Genomic DNA, 21912 nt, shown 5'->3' with positions numbered 1-21912 from the left:
TGCTACACATGCAGGCTCCCCGCCCTTTGAAGCGCTTTCCAGATACAAAGGCAGGTGACCACCTGTATGTACCCCAAAGACTGTGGCAGACAAAGTTGGAGGTGACAGAGTGACACAACAGAGGCCCCAAACCCAGGCCAGTAAAATAGCAAAGAGACAAGAAGTCTAGGCACAGGTGCAAGTGAGCGTTTTCCAAGGTTGTCCAATTGTGGGAAAGCAGCAAGAGTGTCCATTGAAGGCAAGCGACAGGGCTCCGCAAGGGTGACCATGGAGGCAGACGCCCAGACACAGGCGTCTCCACAGGCTCAGCTAGAGAATGTTAAAGAGCTGATCTGCACGCAGCTCGCAGTTACCTGGGGGAGCTGGGAGAGCGTGCTCAGAGCAGCACTTGTTATTCACACCTGCAAATTTGCTTTGATCCTGTAATATCCTGCCACTGTGGCAGCATGAGAGATGGCTGACACAAAAGTGTCAGATGACTTATAGCACATAAAGAGTTGTCTCTGAAGCCTGATTTGTATTTCATCCATATTTGAGTAAAAATGACTTTTGCTTTTTTTTTTTTTTTTTTTTTAAAGGGACATAATGGATTAGGCTGAATTACCAAGTATTTAATACAAAAGGATTAATTGGGTAGGCTAAATGTAGATACATTGCTGTCATTTCAAACAAGTGTAGTGACTTTCACTGACATCCTTAGTGAATATATTATACATACTTGTATAATATGGCTTCAGATTCAAGACTCTTCTTCCAATGTAGAAGAAATCAACAGAAGGAGGGCAGTACACAGAAATTCACCTCATATGAACTCAGTTATTTTGCACCAGCTTACATGTTCCTCTGGAATTCTTCTTCCATCTCTCCCAAAACAGTCACTGATACTTCCTCTGTGTCCAGTCTTTCGGGGTTCGGCTCACAGAAGCCTGTGGTCTGGCAGGGAGGGCAACATGGCAGCTGAAGGTGTATTGGGAGGGCAACATGGCAGCTGAAGGTGTATTGTTCCTTCTTGTGTACAACCTTATGCAATACCTCTGTATTGGGCTGTATATGTCTTGAAAGATCCTCTCTTTTATTCTCTGGCTTTTGCCTAAAGCAGGCTGAGAGGTCTCCTGACACCTGCACAGTCACTAGCTGCACACATACCAGGGAGCAGAACCAGCAAGAGAGAGGAACAGACTCGGGTTAAGGTTTCTAATCCCGGCAACAGCAGACACACAGGAGGTGTGAGAAACAGATAGGAGGATGATCCTATCTCCCCCACAGAAAATTCATCCATTCATGGTGACAACTCACCTGAATTCAGAACAAGAGGGACCATGGTCTGCACTCAGAACAGACAGTGGCTTGCTGCTCCCAGCAAAGCAAAGAACATTTCCGAAATGGAGATAGGGATGTGTGTGTATGCATGTCCATGTGTATGTGTATGCGTGTGTGTGTGTGCGTGTGACATGCGCATACATTTGGGAAGAACCTCTGATCAGATATGGGGAATGTGAAAACTGTAAAAGAGATCTAGTCTGGCTACTCATGCAGGCAAATGTGTGTGTAGGGGGGGGATAGCCAGCCTTAAATAATAAAAATGTGTGTGTGTGTAAATATGTTGTGTATATATTTACTTGCAGGAATACTATCAGAATAAAGTTTACAGAGGTTGGGGTTGGCATATGATATGAAGTTTTATATAAGAAACCTCATGAAGTTATAAAATGCAGAACTTAGTATTTAATTTAAAATACTGAATAAGCCTTCAATAAGATTGGAGAAAAAAGTTGTATGGTTTTCTCCTTGCTTTAGTCTGAGAGTATGTGTTTTCTTTTAGTCTCATATTTTTCAAAATCATTACCCAATTTGTAGTCAATTAAGTGTTTCCTGGTTAAATGGAGTTGTTTTATAATTATATATGTTTTTGCATCTCCTTTATACCACAGTTTACCTTTAATTAAATGGATTTGCTGCCCAAATTGAATTGACGGATGTGAAACGATGATTCGCTATCGATTAAACACTTGGAGTAAAATAGCCCTTTCTGTGCATACGGAGACCTTCCAGAGGTAACAGTCACACTTGCAATTATACAGAACGCAACGGGGCATGTGTAGACATCTTCAGTCAATCACCGTGAGAGTCCTCCAAAGAAGCCACATTCTCTCCAAGGACTCCCTCCCTACTGCAGGCAGCTGATCACTGGGTAAAAACTCGGAAATGTGCTCGCCGGGTGCGACTGATTGTGCCAGTTGATAAATCAGGGGGATTGCTATAAGTAATTTTGAGAACTTCTGAAAATAATCTGTTTCTTCAAAAATCTTAGTTTACTGTAGTCAGATTATTTTCAAAAGAAGGTCTATAAATTAGAGAAGTGACTGAATCTCTCTTATGGTCTGCATAAGTTAAAATACAGATGGATCACTGACAGAATTTGTCTCACTGGTACCTAATCACATGGCAACATTCTGTTCCAGATCCTCTACACAATTTGTGCGAAACAGCGCAGAGGACATGGGAGCGGAGGGCTCTCTCCCAAGGGAGTGACAGTCCTCATGTTTTTGTCCTGAATCATTCCCCTTTAACAATCCACACTCAATCGTTTTCTGCTGTTGGTGGTATTCAGAGCGTGTAGGAAGCATCAAGGGCTCTGGAAGCATGTGGATTAAACCGGATCTGGACTGCAGATGCCTTTGTTATTCACATGGATCCCTTCACCAAAATGTAAACAGCAAACAGGAAAATATTCTTCATATAAACATGGACTTTTAGAGTTCATATGGATAGTTCCTTTCATTTCACGGTTGCAAGAAGTGAGGCATGGTTAAGAATGGGTTGGTTTTCAGTTCACCTAGAAATGCTCACAACACCCTATTCTCCTTGGAGTCACATTCCCCTACCGCTACTACCTGGAGGATTTGGGCTATTGGGTGTCCTGGGATTCCACCTACCTACATCCTGTAGCTGTCAACTGGAGTCTCACTTATATCTGCCCATCCTTACCTTCTCTCCAGAAAAGAGGTCACTCCCATTCCAGGCGAACCCCTTTACCTGTGTCCTTGATGCATCCCTAAAATAGCTACTTCCCTTTTCCTCCAGCTTCTCAGCCCATGGCCTTGCTCCTTACTACACGGGGAAAACCAGTGTTACCAGGAGAGGGTGCCATCCTGAGTGTGTTTCTGTTTGGTTCAATTTATTTAAGTGTGTCCACGCCTGTCTCTGCTCTGCAGGCTCAGAGGAAAAGATGTCATCCTTTGTAAGGCTGAATGGAAGACCTGTGCTCAGGTCCCTTCCCTCCTGGCTCCCTGGCAAACACTCTGTCCACTTCTCAAGATATCCAGTCTCTCCCTCTCTTCTGATTCTTTTCCTTAACACATAACTACTGTCAAGGGTCTTTCACCTTGTAAATACCCTTTGATCAGAAATGCTCCTCTGTTTACAGCTGCACTCCTCTCTTTTCCCTGCAGAGCTAAGCTTCTGACAAGTCTACACTCAGTCTGTGCATCCTCATTTCCTACTCCTACGCTGCAGGCTGGCTTGAGTGCTTGCCATTTGTAATGAACGCATCATTTGGTCTGTCAACATCCATTTCATCCATTCATCCTTCCTAATGGATCCTTGACTTCCTTTTGGGGAATTACTTCTTCCCTATGGGGTGGCTTGTCAATTAGAGTCCCTGGACAGCGAGGGATAAGCACATGAACCAAAGCACAACTCCAACCTGGGAGTTGGAGGTTCTATCCTTGTTATTAGAATCCTGAGCACAGTGACAAAGAGACCAGAGAGCTCACTGTCTTATAGCATCAGCGCCTTGACTAGACTGTGGCTGAGAGACCCACCTGGCTCACTAGCCCTCTGGAGCTGTTACCTTCTTTCCTATTTTTTCCAAGCCTTACTCTTCACATCAACATTTTGAGCTTCTGATATTCTTTTCCCTTTTCCTGGCTAATTTTCCTGAAATTAGCCAGAGTTGATTTCTGTTGCATGCTGTCAAAGAACTCTGATAGGCCATCACTCTGAAAACACTCAGGCAAAAGGTTGCCAGTAACCTTTTCCTTGTTAAGTCAGATGGTGATGGTTCTGCCTTTGGATGACCCACTCTGTCTCTGCAGCATCTCCAGTGTGGCCCTTTCCCCTTGTCACTTCCATACCCAAATCCTTTGGGGCTATTGTTCATGAGCTGAAGCCCAATTCCTGATGTGGTATATCCATGACAAGGGCCTCAGTTCTCCCTGTAATCCTCATCCCCCATCTCTCCTGGTTCACACTGAATCCCTGCAGCTTCCCTCCAGGGTCCTGTGGTTGCCTCTGTCTGGAACACCTTCCCTCCCTCCTTTGCCAGCTAATTTCCATTTGCTCTCCCACCTCCTGCACTCAGCACCAGGCACTCCTTGCTCTGAGAAGCATTTACTGACAAATCCCTCCAACCTCAACTCCACGGCTAGATGAGGTGCCTCTTTCATGAACTTCCACAGCACGCTGTGAAACCTTTATCATGGAATTTCATCCCTTTGCTTGATGCCCCACCCTGTGTACAGGGACTCGCTTAATTTATCTTAGCATCCCTGGCTTTCTGTGACTCCACATTGAGTGGTGTGAATGCAGCGTATGCTTGTGAACTGAAGGCATTCTCTTCTATCTTGTCTGTGAATTTCCTCTGTCACTTTTCCCCTTTATTTTCTTGTACCTTTAGTTTGAGATTGTAATTACATCTTCTTTTCAGACTCCCAGTTACTCCTATGTCTACTCTATCACTAAACACACACACACTCCCAACCATTATAGTCACTGTCTAAACCCTGTTCCCTTCTAGGTGCTGCTTCATCTCTCTCCTGTGACTCGCTGCTCCAAGAACGAGCTACAGTTGCATCTTTGCTGCACACTTAGCCACTGTTCTACTGCTGCTGGATTCCTGGTTCTATCACCCCATGGGAACTTGGTACACACCAAAGACCTCTCCAGTGCTAATGGGGGGCACTGTGGAATGGGGGAGAGAGCATGGACTTTGGAACTGGACAGACCGAAGTTTCATTTCTAGCTCTATGCCCTTGGCCAAATTATTTAACCACACCAAGCCTTACTTACTTAATTCAAAAATAGGAATCTTTAAATGTACTCAGAGGGTAGCTGTGATATGAGCAATAGGGCTTGTGAAACATTTAGCAGGATGCCTGACTCAGTACGTTCTTTCTCTCTACCTTGCTCTCTGATTCCTGTTTACCTGGCCTTTCTGTAGCTCGTGACCTGGTCACTATCCCCTTCCTGTTGAAATGCTGTCTTCTCTTCGTTCTCATGATCTGGGTCTCTTTGTTCATGCCCTATTCCTCCTGCTTTCCTTTTCCAGACTCCATTCCAGCTGTTGTTCCCGACTGCCCACAGACACAGATATTCTCCAGTGATCTGTTGTGAGTCCTCCTCTTTTCTCTGTCCACTTTCTCCCAAGAACGCTGTTCTGTTACAGTGGTTATCACTTTGCATTATACTTTTTTTTAGACAGAGTCTCGCTCTGTCGCCCAGGCTGGAGTGCAATGGTGCAATCTAGGCTCACTGCAACCTCCACCTCCCGGGTTCAAGCGATTCTCCTACCTCAGCCTCCCGAGTAGCTGAAATTATAGGCACCTGCCACCATGCCCAGCTAATTTTTTGTATTTTTAGTAGAGATGGGGTTTCACCATGTTGGCCAGGCTGGCCTCAAACTCCTGACCTCAGGCAATCCACCTGCCTCGGCCTCCCAAAGTGCTGGGATTACAGGCGTGAGCCGCCACGCCTGGCCGCATTATACTTTTTGGTTTTTGTTTGCCTTTTTGTCCCAGAGTTTGTGCCATGTCTTTTCATCTTGATATGCCAGTGCAGCCCAAAGCCTAACACACAGTAGATGCTTGTGAATAAAGGGGGACGCTAGCATTTCATAGTTTTTTTCTGTGTCTTCAGCTCACATCTCTCTCTCGAGCTTTCTGGAAAGCATCACATTATTGCTCATTCAGCTTCTTAAACTCAGCATGTCCAAGATGAATCACATTGCCTCTCCTTACAACTACTTGTATTTGGGGGTGTGTGGGGGTGAGGTGGAAAGAGATACCCATTTTTCGTTAATACCCTTTAGAGCAACCCAAGTCACAGTGGTAGAAGCCCTGGTTCATTCTCAAGTTCCCCTCTTTCCTTATCAGCACCACCTACCCACCATAACACCCAAACTGTATACTCCTCATACATTCCCAGCACCTCTGCCCAAACTCAAGCCCACATCATCTTTCACGTAGAGCCTTGCTCTAACCTCCTAACGTGTCTCCATGCTCTTCCACAGCCTTTCTCAGCCTTTCCCTAATGCTCACCAAGATTGTTTTTCAATACCAATTAGAACACGATTTACCCCCTCAATGCCTTCCATTAAAGTGAACACACACACACACACTGCCCACTTTCTACCTCTCCTTCCTTCCTAGAAGCGCATTTCCAACCCTCATCAACAAGCCCACAGTTAGCTTCCCGGCCTCAGAGCTCTTCCCTCAGCAGCTGCATCAGGCAGGCCACTCGCTCTTTCTCCAACATGCCATTTCCTCCCTTTCTGTGCTTTCCCTTCCTTATGCTGCTGAAGTGGTTACTGTCTCACTCCTGCCATTTAAAATGCTTCCTCGGCAAAGACATGGAATCAACCCAGGTGTCCATCAACGGTAGGCTGAATAAAGAAAATGTGGTATATACACACCATGGAATACTACATAGCCATAAAAAACGAAATCGGGCCTGGCGCGGTGGCTCACGCCTGTAATCCCAGCACTTTGGGAGGCTGAGGCGGGTGGATCACAAGGTCAGGAGATTGAGACCAGCCTGGCTAAGATGGTGAAACCCTGTCTCTATTAAAAATACAAAAAATTAACCGGGCGTAGTGGTGGGTGCCTGTAATCCCAGCTACTTGGGAGGCTGAGGCAGAGAACTGCTTGAACCCGGGAGGCGACGGTTGCAGTGAGCCAAGATTGCGCCACTGCACTCCAGCCTGGGTGACAGACCGAGACTCCACCTCAAAAAACAAAAAACAAAAAAGAAAGAAAAAGAATGACATCATGTCCTTTGGTGCAACATGGGTACAGCTGGAGGCCATTATCCTAAGTGAATTAACTCAGAAACAAAACCAAATACCCTATGTTCTCACTTGTAAGTGGGAGCTAAACGTTGGGTATACATGGCACAAAGATGAGAATAAACATTGGGGAATATAAAAGGGAGGAGAGAGGGAGGAGAGAGGGTGGAGGGCACGGTTTGAAAAACTACCTACTGGGGACTATGTTCACTGTTTGGTTGATGGGATCATTAGAAGCCCTAACCCCAGCACCACTAAATATACCCATTTAACAAACCTGCCCATGTGCCCCCTAAATCTAAAATAAAGACAAAATAAAATCCTTCCTGCTACTAAGGTCCAGCTCTTTACCACGTGCTCCGAGAAGTCCTAGATTCCCACAGGCAGAATGAGTCCCGTCGTCGGTACTATCACACTCTGAACACGTCTCACAGTTCATTGCTGATACACGGTTCTCAATGACCACAGGTGATAAGATTCTTTGAGGACAAGTGAATTATAACTATCTTTGGATTCTTAGTGTCATAGATACAGTAAGTACAGCACTAAATGTTGGATTAAATTGTGCTGAGAAGGGATTAACAAGCCTATCTTTGGGCTAATTTGTGAACATGACAAATCGAGCTCTTTGGCTGAACTTTTTACAGAGGGGAACTGAGGTTTTCAGGCAGAGAAAACCTCCAGCTTCCCCAGGGCAGCCAGGGAACCATCTTTCCTGGAGGAGCTGGTGTTGAGGAGTCTGTAGAAGGCCTTTCTCCTGCTGCTGATAGCTCAGTACTCGTTAGCGCCTCCTTTCTTGGCTGATGTGCTGGGGGTGGTGGCGTGAAGCCTGGCAGTACCTGGATGGGAATCATCACAGGCTACACTGCCAGTTTCCTCTTTGACTCCTAGTTTTGTGTTAAAGTTACGACAATTCTAGTTTAGGAATTGCTGGTATTTCCAGCAGAAACAGATAATTCATGACTACAGAATTGACGGAATTCAAGGAAAGGTGCAAACTCCACCATCTCTGACAACAGAGAGGCCGTCCCTGCGGCCAGATTTAGGGAAAGGGTTGTTGACCAACTGCTTCTACTGGGCCTACCTGGAAGGACCCACAGCCTGGTAGCTGTGCACAGGAATGGCTGAGAAGGTGAGTTTGCAGAAGTGGAAACAGGCACAAAAGATGCTCAATTTATTTTGTAATCCTTACAGTAATCCCATGGCACAGGAGGGTGTGTATTAGTGCACGATTCCCTATGCTTAACAGATGAGGAATCTGGGGCTCAGAGATGTTGCAATGGGCATGGGAAGAGCCAAGATCTGAACCAAGGCCTTCTGATTCTCTGACTTACTATAAATGAGGAAGGGCTACAACTTATACTAAAGGACAGAATATGGCAAGTGACATACAGAGAGGATGCTGATGATGGAGATAAAAGAGCCAGTTGAATAATCAGGTCAGGCTTCCTTCTTAGAAAGGGTGGAATTTTCAATTAGTATTAAAAGAACGGCCCTGGTTAAGCAGGCAGAGGGAGGAAGGCAAGGAGGTGCTGTCCCTGCACTGTCCCAGACAAAAGCCATTAGTCACATGTGGACATTTCAATTTAAATTAATACAAATGAAATAAACCTCAGAAGTCAATCTCTCAGTCACAATAACCACACTGAAAATACTCAGTAGACCCCTGCGACTAGAGGCTCTGCAGGGACTGTGCAGACCTAGAGCACTCCAAACTGGCAGGGGTTTTCCTGGAGAGCTCCACTGTGCACAGGCCAGATAGCACCAAAGGCACAAGGAATGCAGTGCTGGGCGTGTATGGCAGACGGCAAATACTTTGTCCGCCTGGCATTTCCAACACTTGTAAGAGAATGCTGGGAAGCAAGCTTGGGTGCTGTAGACTAGAGCCACACTGTGAAGGCACAGAATTTTTCGGATCCTGAGGTTTGGGCTTTGTTCTGAATTCGACGGGAATCACTGAAGGATTCGGAACAGATGAGTGGTGTGTCAGGATCTAATGTTTATAAAAATTAACGCAGCACTGACGCACAGAATGCATAGAAGACAGTGTTGTCTAAAAGACCACCAGGATGGCTGGACAGTAGGAGGGAGAGCTTTATTGGGGTTATCAGTTTGCAAGCTGGGAAGAGTCTCTAGCATGGACTGAAGGTGCTGTCCCTTTAGAACAAAGGACAGGTTGGGTTTTATGCCTCACCAGGTCTGTATCTCACACACGAGTCATATATATCAGCAGGTTTGGGGGAAAAGCTATACATATTTATAAGGGGAGCTGAGCACACGTGCAATAGGTAAACATACATCCCATGTTCACTTTGGGGTGGGATTTTTACTGTGAAAAGGAAATGGCATTTGGCTCTTTACATCAAAAGGTCAGCTACGGGACACAAAGACAGTCTGTGTGCAGCCTCTATGAGCGGCCAAAACCGGCTGGAGGTCTGCAGCTGCTTATCAGGAAAGAGTGTTTGCAAGGCTGGTCCTCTGTCCAATCAGAGTTGCAGTGGTCTGGGTTGTGACTGAGAGCTATAGCTCCTATTGGTAGGGAGTTTGGCCATAGGAACTTAGAGGATTTGCTATGACAGGCCCTGAACCGTCAACCTGTAGGTAACTCTGTTTCCTTAACCTTTCCGTCTTGGTAATGGGACATCCATTTTTGTCTCCGAGACCGCAACAGCACAAGGTGACCAGTGTGGATGCTGAGGTGACCAGTGTGGACGCTGCTGCCGGGACTGATAAGAAAGACTGTGAGTTCCCAAGCTGCAGGGAAGGCACCATGAAGACAGGAGGCAGGTGTGCTGTTCACACGGTGTTTTTATGGCTTGACATTGGATTGGGCTGAGTACAAAATGGAGTTTGTTTTCAAGCCTGAATGATAAGAAGAGGTATTGGGGACCAGGAGTCTGCAGATGAATGGACAAGCTTAGTTTCTGAGGTGCTTGTTTTGTGCCAGTTGTGGGACACAGAGGTAGAGATGGCCAATGAGCAGTTAAATGCCCAGGTGTAACGTGCAGGAGGGAGGTAAGGCTTATGTCAGCTTCATCCCTATGACAGGTGAAAGGATGACAGATCGAGATGAGGAGTGTTTGCTGAATGAGCAGAAATTATTCAAAGGCTAAGATTGTAAATACACAGGTCACAAAATATCAATCTTAAATACCAGTTTATGAAAAAGGATCTATGAAAGTAACAGTGAGCGCTCAAGACGGAAAACTGTCAGCAATGTCTATAAAAACAATTTCCCTCTTCCCTTTCTTATGAGTTTGATGTCTTGGAACAACTTAAGAGATTTTGTAGTAAAAACAATTGCTAATATTTTTATTCCTGTAATTAACCAGTATGGGGCAACCTTGCCTCTCTCTTGCTTCCTCACTGATCCTGGGTCTGGTGGCTGTTGCAGAAAAGAAGATGTTTTTTCTTGGCTGTGAGAGGAGCACCTGGAATCTTAATACACCTTCCTTGTATGTGAATTAGAAAGTTGTTCGTTCTGACGTCTAGTGTTCATTGTAAACTTTTCCTTTCATGACTCTTTCAGTGACAAGTACCGTGAAAGGAATTTTATGGCAGGCTCCTTGGGTGGAAAACAGCCATGAATCCACATAGGTGGTTTCTTCCCATCCCCTACTGTGACAGAGGTCCATAGCTCTGGTCCCCACTTCTCTCAGTTCCAAAACATTTTATCTTCTGTTATCAGAACTATTCAGAGTGACTCAACAATAATTTTCCTAAATGACTGTGAGACCTCATTTGGATTTTTAATAAACAGTCACATTCTAATGAGGTCTTCATAAAACTGACTAAATATGTTTAGAAATCATTAGCTTAAATTACCGGTGCAAAAGTCTCCTTTGGGAGTCCTGCAGATTTGGTTATAAGACTTCTGGCAGATGGTGTAGCTCAACACTGCAACACAGTTTTTGAATCTCCACACAAGCGGTGTAAATGGGAATGCCTGGGAAACAGGCGACTGGATTAAAAAACTAAATGTCCCTCAGGTGGGTTCATTAAAGAGGGAAAATAATCACAACACGTTCCAGCGCCATTTCAATGCCAGGTGTGCAGCCGGCGGCAGGTGCCAGGAAAACCGACAAGGGTCCCTTCCCAGAACACGTGGGCTAAAAGGGGAGGCACGGTGGTGACAAGGAAGTCTTAGATAATGACAGGTCCTGGCAGATGTACCGGGGACCCTGCTGGAGGGAAGTGCAGCATCTGTGTCTTCTGCACCAGGTGCTGCGACAGGAAAGGTCTCCTGGTGGCTCCAGCACCAGCAATTAGGGCCGCCTAATGCAGAGCGCTTCAGGGCAAAATGGGGGGAAGCAGGTCCCCAGCTCTGCCTTAATGAATCGGCAGCAAGTCTGAGTAAACAAACACGCATCCGCCTAGCTCATGCTTAATGCATGAAGGACGCACCATGTGTGGTACACATGTTAAGTAGGTAGCTACTGCCCTTAAAAATCATGTCATTTTGATTTCTTGGGTGGTTTCTTGTTGCTGTTTTGAAGCATGGAAAATGGAGGAGCTATCTGTAAACAAAAGTGCAGGATTAACAATGGGAAACAGCCTGGAACAAGCACAGTGCTTTCCCCACAAGGGAACATGACCTCTTGTCAAAACCCCCAAATCATGCCAGACATTTCAAGGACAGATGCCATAATTTCATTACTAATTGAAGTCAGGCCCATCCAAGGGGTTGATAGCAACGAGGTGGGGCCTCTTCAGAGCTTACCCATGTCCCCACAAACTTGGTAAGGATTTGGAAGAATTTTTTTTTTTTTTTTTTAAATAAGCTTACCAGACCTAAAATGGTTGAGTCACTTTAAATCTACGGATTTAGATTTATGGGTAAACCAGAAACCTAGTTACCACCGCCCACTTCAGCCACACCTTATTGGAAACAAAATTTCCGTGGTTATTTGTCAGAAGGAAGAGTTGCTGTCATAAAAATCACCAGTGACTACCCTGGATGTGACGGGTCCAGGTGCCTGATGGAAGGAACAGTGACCACCACTGCATATCATTTTCATTCCTTTTCTAAACCCAGGTCACTCTGAATGAAACCTGGCTCCCTGCAAATGTGCCATGTCTGAGGCACAGTGGGCTTTAGCGTGTAATTATTATTTTTGCTGCAGTAATTTTACAGCACAATCTTCTTTCGACTTTTCAACCACAGACTATGCTGTCCTCGTCTTTTCTTAAAGTAAAAGGCTGTATCATATGAACTCAGCTTAACCTCTTAAGCCACTGAGTCCAGACACAGTGGTGTGCTTCGTAATTTCAATTCAGCAAAAAATAGATGTGCTTTTATTTTTAAAAATCCAGTAATAGTTGTTATTTAGCAGTTATCTACTTTTCAAAATAATTTACTTAGGACTGTCTTGTAAGTGAGCTCCAGTGCAAATATTGAACGTGTGCATGGGTGCACAGCTTTCTGGGATGCTGGGTTTGTGAAGGGAAGGCGCCCGAGAGTGGGTGGGCTCCAGGCACCTCTTTCTCCCCATCATATGTGGGTGGTCAGCAAGGATGTGTGAAGTGAATGAAGGAGTCAGATGGGAGTATACCTCTCAGGGGAAGAAACACAAGCGCATGAAAGCAGATGAAATGTTTAGGCTATATGAGGTGGCTCTGGTGTGCTCCGTGACACTATGGTGAGGTACTCTCTCTATTCACCTTGCTAGGCATTTGCTCAGGGCCCTCGGCCTGGAAGGAGAGGCCACTGAGCAATGCCATCTCTTCCCTTCAAGGAACTTGCTTTCTGGTGGAGCTGGCCTTTTTTTCCCCAATAGTCATTACTGTTTTCATAGTAAAAGTAGGTAGATTTGGTGTGTGGAAGAAAAAGGGTCTTTTTCTTCAGTCTTAGGTTTGTTGGTGGAAACCTAAGGTTATACTAACAGCTGTATTATTGAGTCCCTGAAATGGGCAGGAACTTCTCTAACCTCCTGACATGTGGAAACTCACTGAATCGTTACAAGAACCCCATTAAGCAGGCTGTTATGGACTGAATATCTGTGTACTCCCCAAACTCATATGGTGAAGGCCTAACCCCCAAGTGTGACTGTATCTGGAGATGGGCCTCCAAGGAAATAACGATGGCTAAATGAGGTCATTAAGGTGGGGCCCTCACCCAATAGGATTTGCGTCCTTGTAAGAAGAGACACCATGGAGCTTGTGCTCTCTCTGACACGTGAAGTTGCAGCGAGAAGGTGGCCACATGAAAGCCAGGAGGGCCCGCACCAGAAGCAGAATCCTGCCAGACCCGGCTTGGACTTTCCAGCCTCCAGAACAGGAAGATAGTACATGTCTCTTGTGTAAGCCTCCCAGCTTGTGGCATTTGGTTATGGCAGCAAAAGAAGATGTTTTTTCTTGGCTGTGAGAGGAGCACCTGGAATCTTAATACACCTTCCTTGTATGTGAATTAGAAAGTTGTTCGTTCTGACGTCTAGTGTTCATTGTAAGCTTTTCCTTTCGTGACTCTTTCAGTGACAAGTACTGTGAAAGGAATTTTAGGGCAGGCTCCTTGGGTGGAAAATAGCCAAGAATCCACATAGGTGGTTTCTTCCCATCCCCTACTGTGACAGAGGTCCATAGCTCTGGTCCCCACTTCTCAGCTCCAAAACTGTGTGGACACACAGTACTGCTAGTTTCCTCTTTCCAGAGAAAGGTCCGTGGAGGAGAGGCCCAGCACCCTCTTCTAGGCCGGGCTGGTGGCCCTCCCTGCCTCAGCAGCCTCCGTGCCAACTCACCTGCACTCCCATGCTGGCAATCGGCAGAGGCATCATTGAAAGAAAGAAATGGTTTTTATACTTTTAGTACATAAAATATTGCTCTGGAAGTGTTTAAACTTCGCATGATAGCCCCATAGTACCTCCCCGCCTTTGTCTGGTCGCTTACTATATCCTTTGTCATACAGAGGATTTTACGTAAATCTTACTATCATACATTTTCCTATCCTATTCCTTAATATGGTGGGCTTTTGGTGTCTTACATCTGGCCTGTTTTGACCTACTGGTATATTCATCTCTTCCTATCTATGTGTGGCACCTATAATTTTACCTTTTCCTGTAGTCTTATCTGGTTTTGATATTGAGGTTATACTAGCCTCTTAAAGTGAAATAGAGGAAGAAGCTTTCTTTCCTCTTAAAATGAAATGGGGGAACAACCTTTCTTTTCTGTTCTCTTAGGTTTTTATAAAATGTATATAATTTATGTATTTTTATGTATTTATAAAATGTTATATATTTTTAAAATGTACATTTGAATTACCTGTTCCTTGAATATTTAGTACCTATATACACTGGTACATTTCCATGGGTCAATTTTTAACCAGAATTAGAGTTTAAGATAATCATAATCTACTCAGAATTTCTGTTTCTTTTTGAGTCAGTTTTGGAAAGTCATATTTTTCAAGAAAATTACCTAATTCATCAAATATATTGTTATTCATATTATTCTATTGCAGTAAAAAAAAATCTGCTATTGGCTATATCTGGTTTTTCTCTGTTTATTTCTGATCTGTTGCCAGAGGTGCATGTTATTAACCTTTTCACAAAACCAGCTTTTTATTTTGTTGAACTTTATTACTGCTTCTGTGCTTTTTAAGTTAATAAATTTCTATTCATATTTATTATTTCCTTTTCTTTTCCTTTGGTTTTGCTCTGTTCTTCATCTGTCTTTTTGAATTAGATGCTTAGTTGGTATTTCTTCTTTTCTAATAACAACATTTAAAAACATGTATTTCCTTTCCTGGTACCATGTTATTTGCATCTGACAACTTTAATACTACAATGATACTTTATGATTCACGGTTCTAATTATTTTCTGATTTTATTAGGTGTTTACTTTGACCCTGGAGTTGGTGGAAGTGCTTCACCCCCACAGATCCTACCTAAATGAAGATGGTGTAACTTCCTTGTCAATTCCCTGGGCTGGCTGGTGCTCCTCTCCCTTCTCCCTCCTCCCTCTCCCTACCTCCACTTCCCCAGTTTTCCTTTCTCTGAGGGTCTACTCTTTGTGGGTTTTGGTTCTGTGTGGCAGTTGACATGCAAATTCTTAGCACTGTACATGTCCACATTATTTCCTGCCCTCAGTGGGCTTTAAAACCTAGGATCCAAGATCACAAAGACTGACGCTGCCCACCCTCCCCCAAGACTCACACAGAACCCCCTGCCCAGCCTCCTAAGGGTGCATGCACGCGCTACACTCCCTAGGCTCTCTAGTGCTCACTTTATTTCTGGTCTGTAGTAGCTGTCTTTATTAAGGGGTAAGCTAAACATTTAAAAAATATATATTTGCATATGCATGTGATATACATATAAACATATTAAAATACATATTCATATTTTTATCTAGAATTTCTAGATGTTTATAGGAGGATTTTCAGCTTAAGGTGCCATTTTTGCTAGAATTGTGTGTATGTGTGTATATATGTCCTACGTGTGTGTGTGTTTGTTCACACTTACTGAATATTCTCATTATGAGAGAATTGTGATGTCTTTCTTCTTCCTGGTTTTTTGCTTCCTGAAACCTGAGACTCTTAAGAGACAATCCCTTTATGGTTCCTATCCCACTGCTTCAATTCTAGGATAACTTCTAAGCTGCCTTTGCTGAGGGCAAATCTCATGATGCCAACTTCTCTTCAGTTAGCACAACCATGGAAAATAAGGCAACTGCACGCTGTGTGTTTGCTCATTTTAAAATTTCACTTTGGAAATAATCCTAGAGCATACCACTACTGAAATTACAACTATGTAACAGCTTCCTGGTTAAATAAAAGTACTGCTCAGAAACAATTACTAAGGAGAAGGTAGTAGATGACCTTCAGAAAGATGATGTTTTCCATTCTACAGGTCTGGAAACTGAGACACAGGAAAGGCCAATTTAAGCAAGAGAAGATGCTGGAATTCTAATCTAAGGATTGAATCTAGAGCTGCACACTGTTTTTAGAGCCAATTTTCTTGAGTTTGGGAATGTAGTCATGTCTAATGCAGCACCCATTGAGTTTTGACACTCAACAATCAGCATTCATGCTTAGAGGTATTTTTGTGCACTCAATATAGCCCGATAACAACTGCTTTTAAATCTAGAGTGCCTTTCTGTCTGTTGCTATCGCAACAAATGAAAGCAATTCAAGCTATGTTTACTGATAATTTATAAGCAAGTGCAGCAAGCAATAGGAGGAGCTGCAGTAGTTAATGTTTTTGGGAGTACACATAATACTTCAAAAGCTTGCCCCATGCCTTACTTTCTGTTACCAACTAAGTAAGGAACAAAATGGCCTTTTGCAGCAGATGGTCCACTCACCCTTCCCACTTCCACAAGATTGGTCACCATGATGATGCTTGCAGTGTTTTCGTGCCACACCATCCTCCAGAAGTCATAGATGGTCTCCTGCATTGGCCCTGCAGCAAAACAGAACAGAAACTTTTTGTTGTTGTTGTTGTTGTAAGTTTCAACTGGAAAATTTCCGGTGCTTGCAAATACATCTATTAATACCCACATGCAGTTCCCTCGCTTTTACAGATGGACACAGGTCTCTAGTGTCAATGCAAAAAGATACTCTTTCTAAAACTGCACCTATAGAAATATCAAATTTTTCATTCGTCGCTGAATTTTCTCATGTCATCAAACATCTGCATTTGAGCTCTTTTTACCCTTCTTAAACTACTACCATGAAAGAAAGTTATTTCTCCATCATTTAGCTATTTATCTCCATAGTACTCAAGAGTGAAATTTTAAAAAATAGATAACATTACTCTTTCTGCTAACAATTGGCAGATATCCCAGGGAAGTGGTATATAGAATGAAATGAACCTCTACAGGAGAAATGGCCTTTTCTTGTTTCTAATATTTTTCTTCTTCTGTACTATCTGTCAAATTAATCCATTTTTTTTCCGCCTGACTTTCTAAAGTAAGAGAGAGAAGTTAAGAGTTTTAAGCAGTTGCGCTTCCTCTCACTGAACATAAAGATTCCGGGCAGAACATGAATAGCCATCTACTTCCTTAGCTCTTGGGATCTGAGCATTAAAAAGCTCTTTCCTATGGCTTGAAAAAAAAAAAAAAAGGAAAAATATATATTACAAAAGGCCAGTGCTACAGAAAGAATCGGGTACAGAAAGTTGGAATTTACAATTTCTTTTAATTCAGATTTAAAAAAACCCCAAACTCGACTTTGTGCCCATGCATACTTGAGGGTATAAATGTAATAGTAGAAATCTTTATAAGACATATAGAAAGGCAAGGAAATGAGAGAAATGCAACTTCAAAGGCTTGGAGAGTCACACGGTATATGTGAAATCATACAAACGTTCAGGCACATCCAGGACCAGAACCCAATTGTACTAGGTATCTTGACATTTTAGATTGCCAGAGCTGGAGCTCAAATATTTGAATTTGAGATTTGCTTCTGCCTTTTAACTGGCTGTGTGATTTGGGGCAAGTTACTTAGCCTCTATGAGTTTCAATGTCTTCTTTCTTTATATACCGATCACAGTAACACCTCTCAAGGTTATTTTGAGGATTCTTGGAATTAATGTATACTTAGGCATTTTATAAATAACAAAGCAATAGAAAGAAAACGAGATGCATTTAAGGATGTTTATTAATAGCTGTCCTTTTGCTGCAGCCTGGACACTGAACAATAGTCACACACCCAAGGGGCCCTTCAGTCACTCCCTATCCTTCTTGACCAATTAGCAATTGGTTCTTGTGTAATTTTTCTTCTCCTTCCTCCCTGTCCAGGCCTCCTTCCTTTCCTTCCACGACACAAATTCCTATCATTTCTCCCTTGCTGCTTCTGACTACACTGTTACCCTCCCCAGAAAAGCTGACTTGGTCTCCTGATGTCTCTGCATCTAATCCCTTTGGGGAAGGGACCATGCACGCCACCTCCCACAAAGCTCCACCAGTCATTCTGGCCACGTCCCTTGGCATGTGCGTGCCATTCTCCTGATGTAGAGGCTGAAGATTTCAGTGACTTTAATCTAAGGTTACAGAGGGGACAAGTAAACATCGGATTCCATCAATCACTACAGTTCTGGCTTGCAGAGAGGTACATTCATTGTGTATTTAACAGCTTGTTACTTATTCACAAGGGGGAGAAAAAGCACTGAGTCCATCTTTGAGCAAATAGCCCAATGTGACCCCTGAATCAAAGGGGGGCCTTCACTAGGCACACAGGCCTGTGCCACCTACTCAGAAGTTTCCAGAAATAGCTCTGATGACAGTGGCTCTAGTGGATGAATCAGAGGTCCCGGCATCATGGACGGCTTGTGCCTGCAGGAAGAGTAAAGCCACCTCCCTTGTGAGGGCCCAGCAGGGGTCTTCTCAGAGACACTCTAGGCAGGGGCCCCATTTTGCCACCAACATATTCCTCACTCCCCCCTTCTTGCCAGTCGACATCCTGGGATTGATTGGTGTAAGACCCCTCCTGGAGGAGAACTCAGCCTTCTTGGTTCGCTGCCGTTTTCTTAGCGCCCTAGGAAACGCCTGGCACACAGCAGGAACCCAGTGAATCAATGAATGGATGGTAAGTCTGTATGCATGTGTGTAAACTGTATTATTATGACAGTGTTATGTTAAACCCATACTAGGTATATCAGATTAAGACATAATGTTTTTACGATTCCCTTTCTCAACTTACATTTCTAAGATAATCTGGAGAAGCTTGAAAACACAGCACCTTTCCTCCTTTTCAATTCATGGAAAGGCGACATCTTCTGCAAGGATTTCTTCAGAAGGAGCATGATTATCTCTGTCCTCAGAGCACAGCCTTGGAGCTCTGGAATTAAACCACTGCTCCCAGGCACTATACAGATCACTCCTCTGTTTCCCCACCCAAGGCTCTGCTTCCAACTTAGCTCAGTCCACCACCCTAGGTAACCACAGTGCAATCCTAGCTTCCCAGTGACTGTTCTCTATGGGAGGCACCGGTTCTCAACTCTAGCTGCTTATTAAAATGACTGTGGAGATTTTGAAAAATTCTTCTGTCCTAACTCAAGAGACTCTGACTGAACTGGGTTTGGGTGGGGGTTGGGTCTGGGTGTGTTTTCAGATCTCTCCTGATCTATAGCATCAAGGACATTGGCTTTGTCTTCCAATCTAACCATCAGGTGCTCTCCTATGGAGTTGTAACTGTCAAACGCCAAAGATTTGTTGTTCTGAATCTCCTGATTAGTCTAACCTGGCCTGCAAGCTCTGTGAACCATGGAATCCTGTTTTCCTCGGTGTAGAAGGAACTCTATTCATAACATGTCATCTAGGAATATGACCATGCCACTGCACCTCTGCGGCTGGGCATCAGTTAAGATGGCCTGGGTTTTTACATGTTTACATAACTAAATTCGCATTGTCTTTAAAATAAAGGGTGTTTAAAAGCACTAGCAGCTCACTTGGCTGGTAATACACACTTAGTTTTTGTGATTTTCTTGTCCATTGACCTATGCTCAAAAAGATTAGGATACAAAAATAAACTAGGTGAAATGCTTTTCAATGCTGAAATTAGATACGTGGATCCAGAAGAACAAAAAGAGTTTGGTGTTAAAATCTAAAAATGAAATTGAACACAAAGATTATTCTAAATAGATACCAGAAAGAAAAAAAAAAGTGCAGGCAGAGACATCTCCCTGCGGTGCAGCTGGCCTCGCTCTCTCCTGTCTCCGCTCTCCTGCAGGCACCGGGCGCTGTGCAGCCAACACTTGGCGGCCGTTCCTTCTGCCACACGCGTGGCTCCCTCCCTGGCCTGGTCACTGTGGTGGCTCAACAGTAAAACTGCTCAGGGGTGGGCACTGGTGATTCGTGGCTGATGATTCAAGAAGTTTTTCCAAATGTTCATTCAAATCCTGTTTTTTATTTTTGTGGGGTTTTTTTTTTTTTTGAGGGTAGAAAATAGGGAAGGTGTCCAAATAAGGTTTTTAATGCAGCATGTATCAATCCTGTTTTTCTTTTCTCTTCCACGTATTTCAAATTATTTCCCAAGATCTCAATAAAGTATTACTCAGCTACCTGTCTCCTGGCAAAATCAGAACGTACCCTCCAGGCCAGGGGAGGGGTGGACTTTACTGTCACCAAAGCTACTCCATTTGGATTCGGCAGCTCCTGGTGGGGTCTGAGTGACCACGACCATTGTGAGCCAACATCACACGTCCAAAGATGTGAGCCTGGCACACAAGGAGGCTCCTCTTAGCACCCATGCCCTTGAAGGACCTAAAGACAGGGGGAACAGCATGGGGGGTCAGTAACCCTTTGCCTTTGACCTGTGACTCCCGAGATCACTGTGGATTGCTCACAGAGTGCACAAACCAATAAACTCCCAAGATTTTTTCAGAGCAAGGAGCTCTGAAAAGCCTCCCTCTCTCAAGGTGTGAACAGGTGCGACTGCAAGACAGGGCATTCGATTTCCGCAGTTTCTGGCTGGGGGGAGCCACTGTCATTGCTGTGGTGGTGCATTTACAGATGTTTGCACAATAGGCAAGACGGTTCATCTCAGCGGTTGTCCCCCTGTGGGAAATCCGAAAGGTAACATCTAGAAATTTCAGTAATATCAGGCCAGTAATACATTCCATCTCCTCCAGCTGGCAGGCACACAGAGACCTCTGCTGAGAAGGAGAGGTGCAGGCGGCCATTCTTGCCACCAGCAAGCCCCAAAGGAAAAAAAAAGGGTGGAAAGTTTTTTTTTTTCCAATAAAAAACATTAACCATTAACAAGCAATGAAAAGCATAAATGAAAAACATTCAAGGATGGGCTTTATCGTATGAGTTCTCTAGTTTATGGGAAGTGAGAGATATTAAAAACGATCATTTCAACAATGTATAATATCCAGGTGATGGGTGCCCTAGAAGCCCGCACTTCACCACCAAGCAATACATCCACGTAACACAACTGCACTTGTACCCCCAAATCTATAAAAATGATTGTTTTCAAACCTTGATGACCTGTACCCCTGCTTTTCACATTTGAATTTCTATACACTACGTTTTCTATGGTAACTAGAGCTGCTGAGAAGTCAAGGTCCCTTAAGCTCACAGTGGCATTTTCGAGTTTTTTGAAGTAAAGAAAGATAATATAAATATGAATTGGCATTCCATCATAAACAGAATAATACCTAATGTCCTTTAAACACTTACTGTTTCCCAGGTCCTGTTTGAAGTTGTTTATATGTACGATTGCATTACATTTAGAAAATACCATCCTATGAAACAGGTCCTACTGCTCACCCCCCATTTTACTGACGGAGACTGAGGCACTGGGAAGTCAAGCAAGCTGTCCAAGGTCACACAGCTAGTGAGCCATGGGGCTGAGTTCTGAACCAGGAGTCGGACTCCATTACATCATGCCGCCTCATTTGAACATCGGAAGCAACTCAGAAGGGCTCTACCAGACAGGTGTGTACCACACAATCCCAGCAAGAAGAAAACAGGAGAGAACCCATGTTAACCACACGGAAACCACCTCTTTAAAGGTGTTTTCATCTCAGGTCACTTCCCTCCTTTAACTCCTCCAAGGGCCTCCCATGGATATAGGATCAAATTCAGCTTCACAGCACAGCCAGCCCCCAAGCATCTCTGCTTAGCCGGCAGGACTACTTCAAGAGCACAGCACACCCTGCTTCCCCCCTCTCCATTTCTGTCCCTGCTCCAAACCCCAGCCGCCATGACAACTCACCTATTTACCAAGTGGATAAATACAACTCCCCAAACCCACATGGGGGCTCCCCTGAATCCGTTCCCTACCCCTCAGCCAGGGCTCATCTATGAAGACTGCAAACCCCGCATATCATTTTCCTGTGTACATCTTCCCATGGCTTTCCGTTGCTCTCAGAGTAAGCCCTAAATTCTTTAATAAGGCAAATGCGGTCCCACAC

At 44.1% G+C, this 21912-nt stretch overlaps 1 protein-coding gene across 3 annotated transcripts in view; it reads right to left on the bottom strand.

Moving 5' to 3' along the window:
• Positions 1 to 21912, bottom strand: part of PTPRM (protein tyrosine phosphatase, receptor type, M) — a 704023-nt gene that overhangs the window by 49568 nt on the left and 632543 nt on the right. For all 3 annotated transcript variants that reach the window (XM_011994359.1, XM_011994360.1, XM_011994361.1), the window contains one exon: positions 16355 to 16452. In XM_011994359.1, the coding sequence (XP_011849749.1) occupies positions 16355 to 16452 (98 nt within the window). The remainder of the gene's footprint in view (positions 1 to 16354; positions 16453 to 21912) is intronic.

This window comes from Mandrillus leucophaeus, unplaced genomic scaffold, assembly GCF_000951045.1.
Source record: "Mandrillus leucophaeus isolate KB7577 unplaced genomic scaffold, Mleu.le_1.0 Scaffold453, whole genome shotgun sequence".
NCBI lineage: Eukaryota > Metazoa > Chordata > Mammalia > Primates > Cercopithecidae > Mandrillus > Mandrillus leucophaeus.
This window is presented reverse-complemented; position numbering and strand designations above follow the sequence as displayed.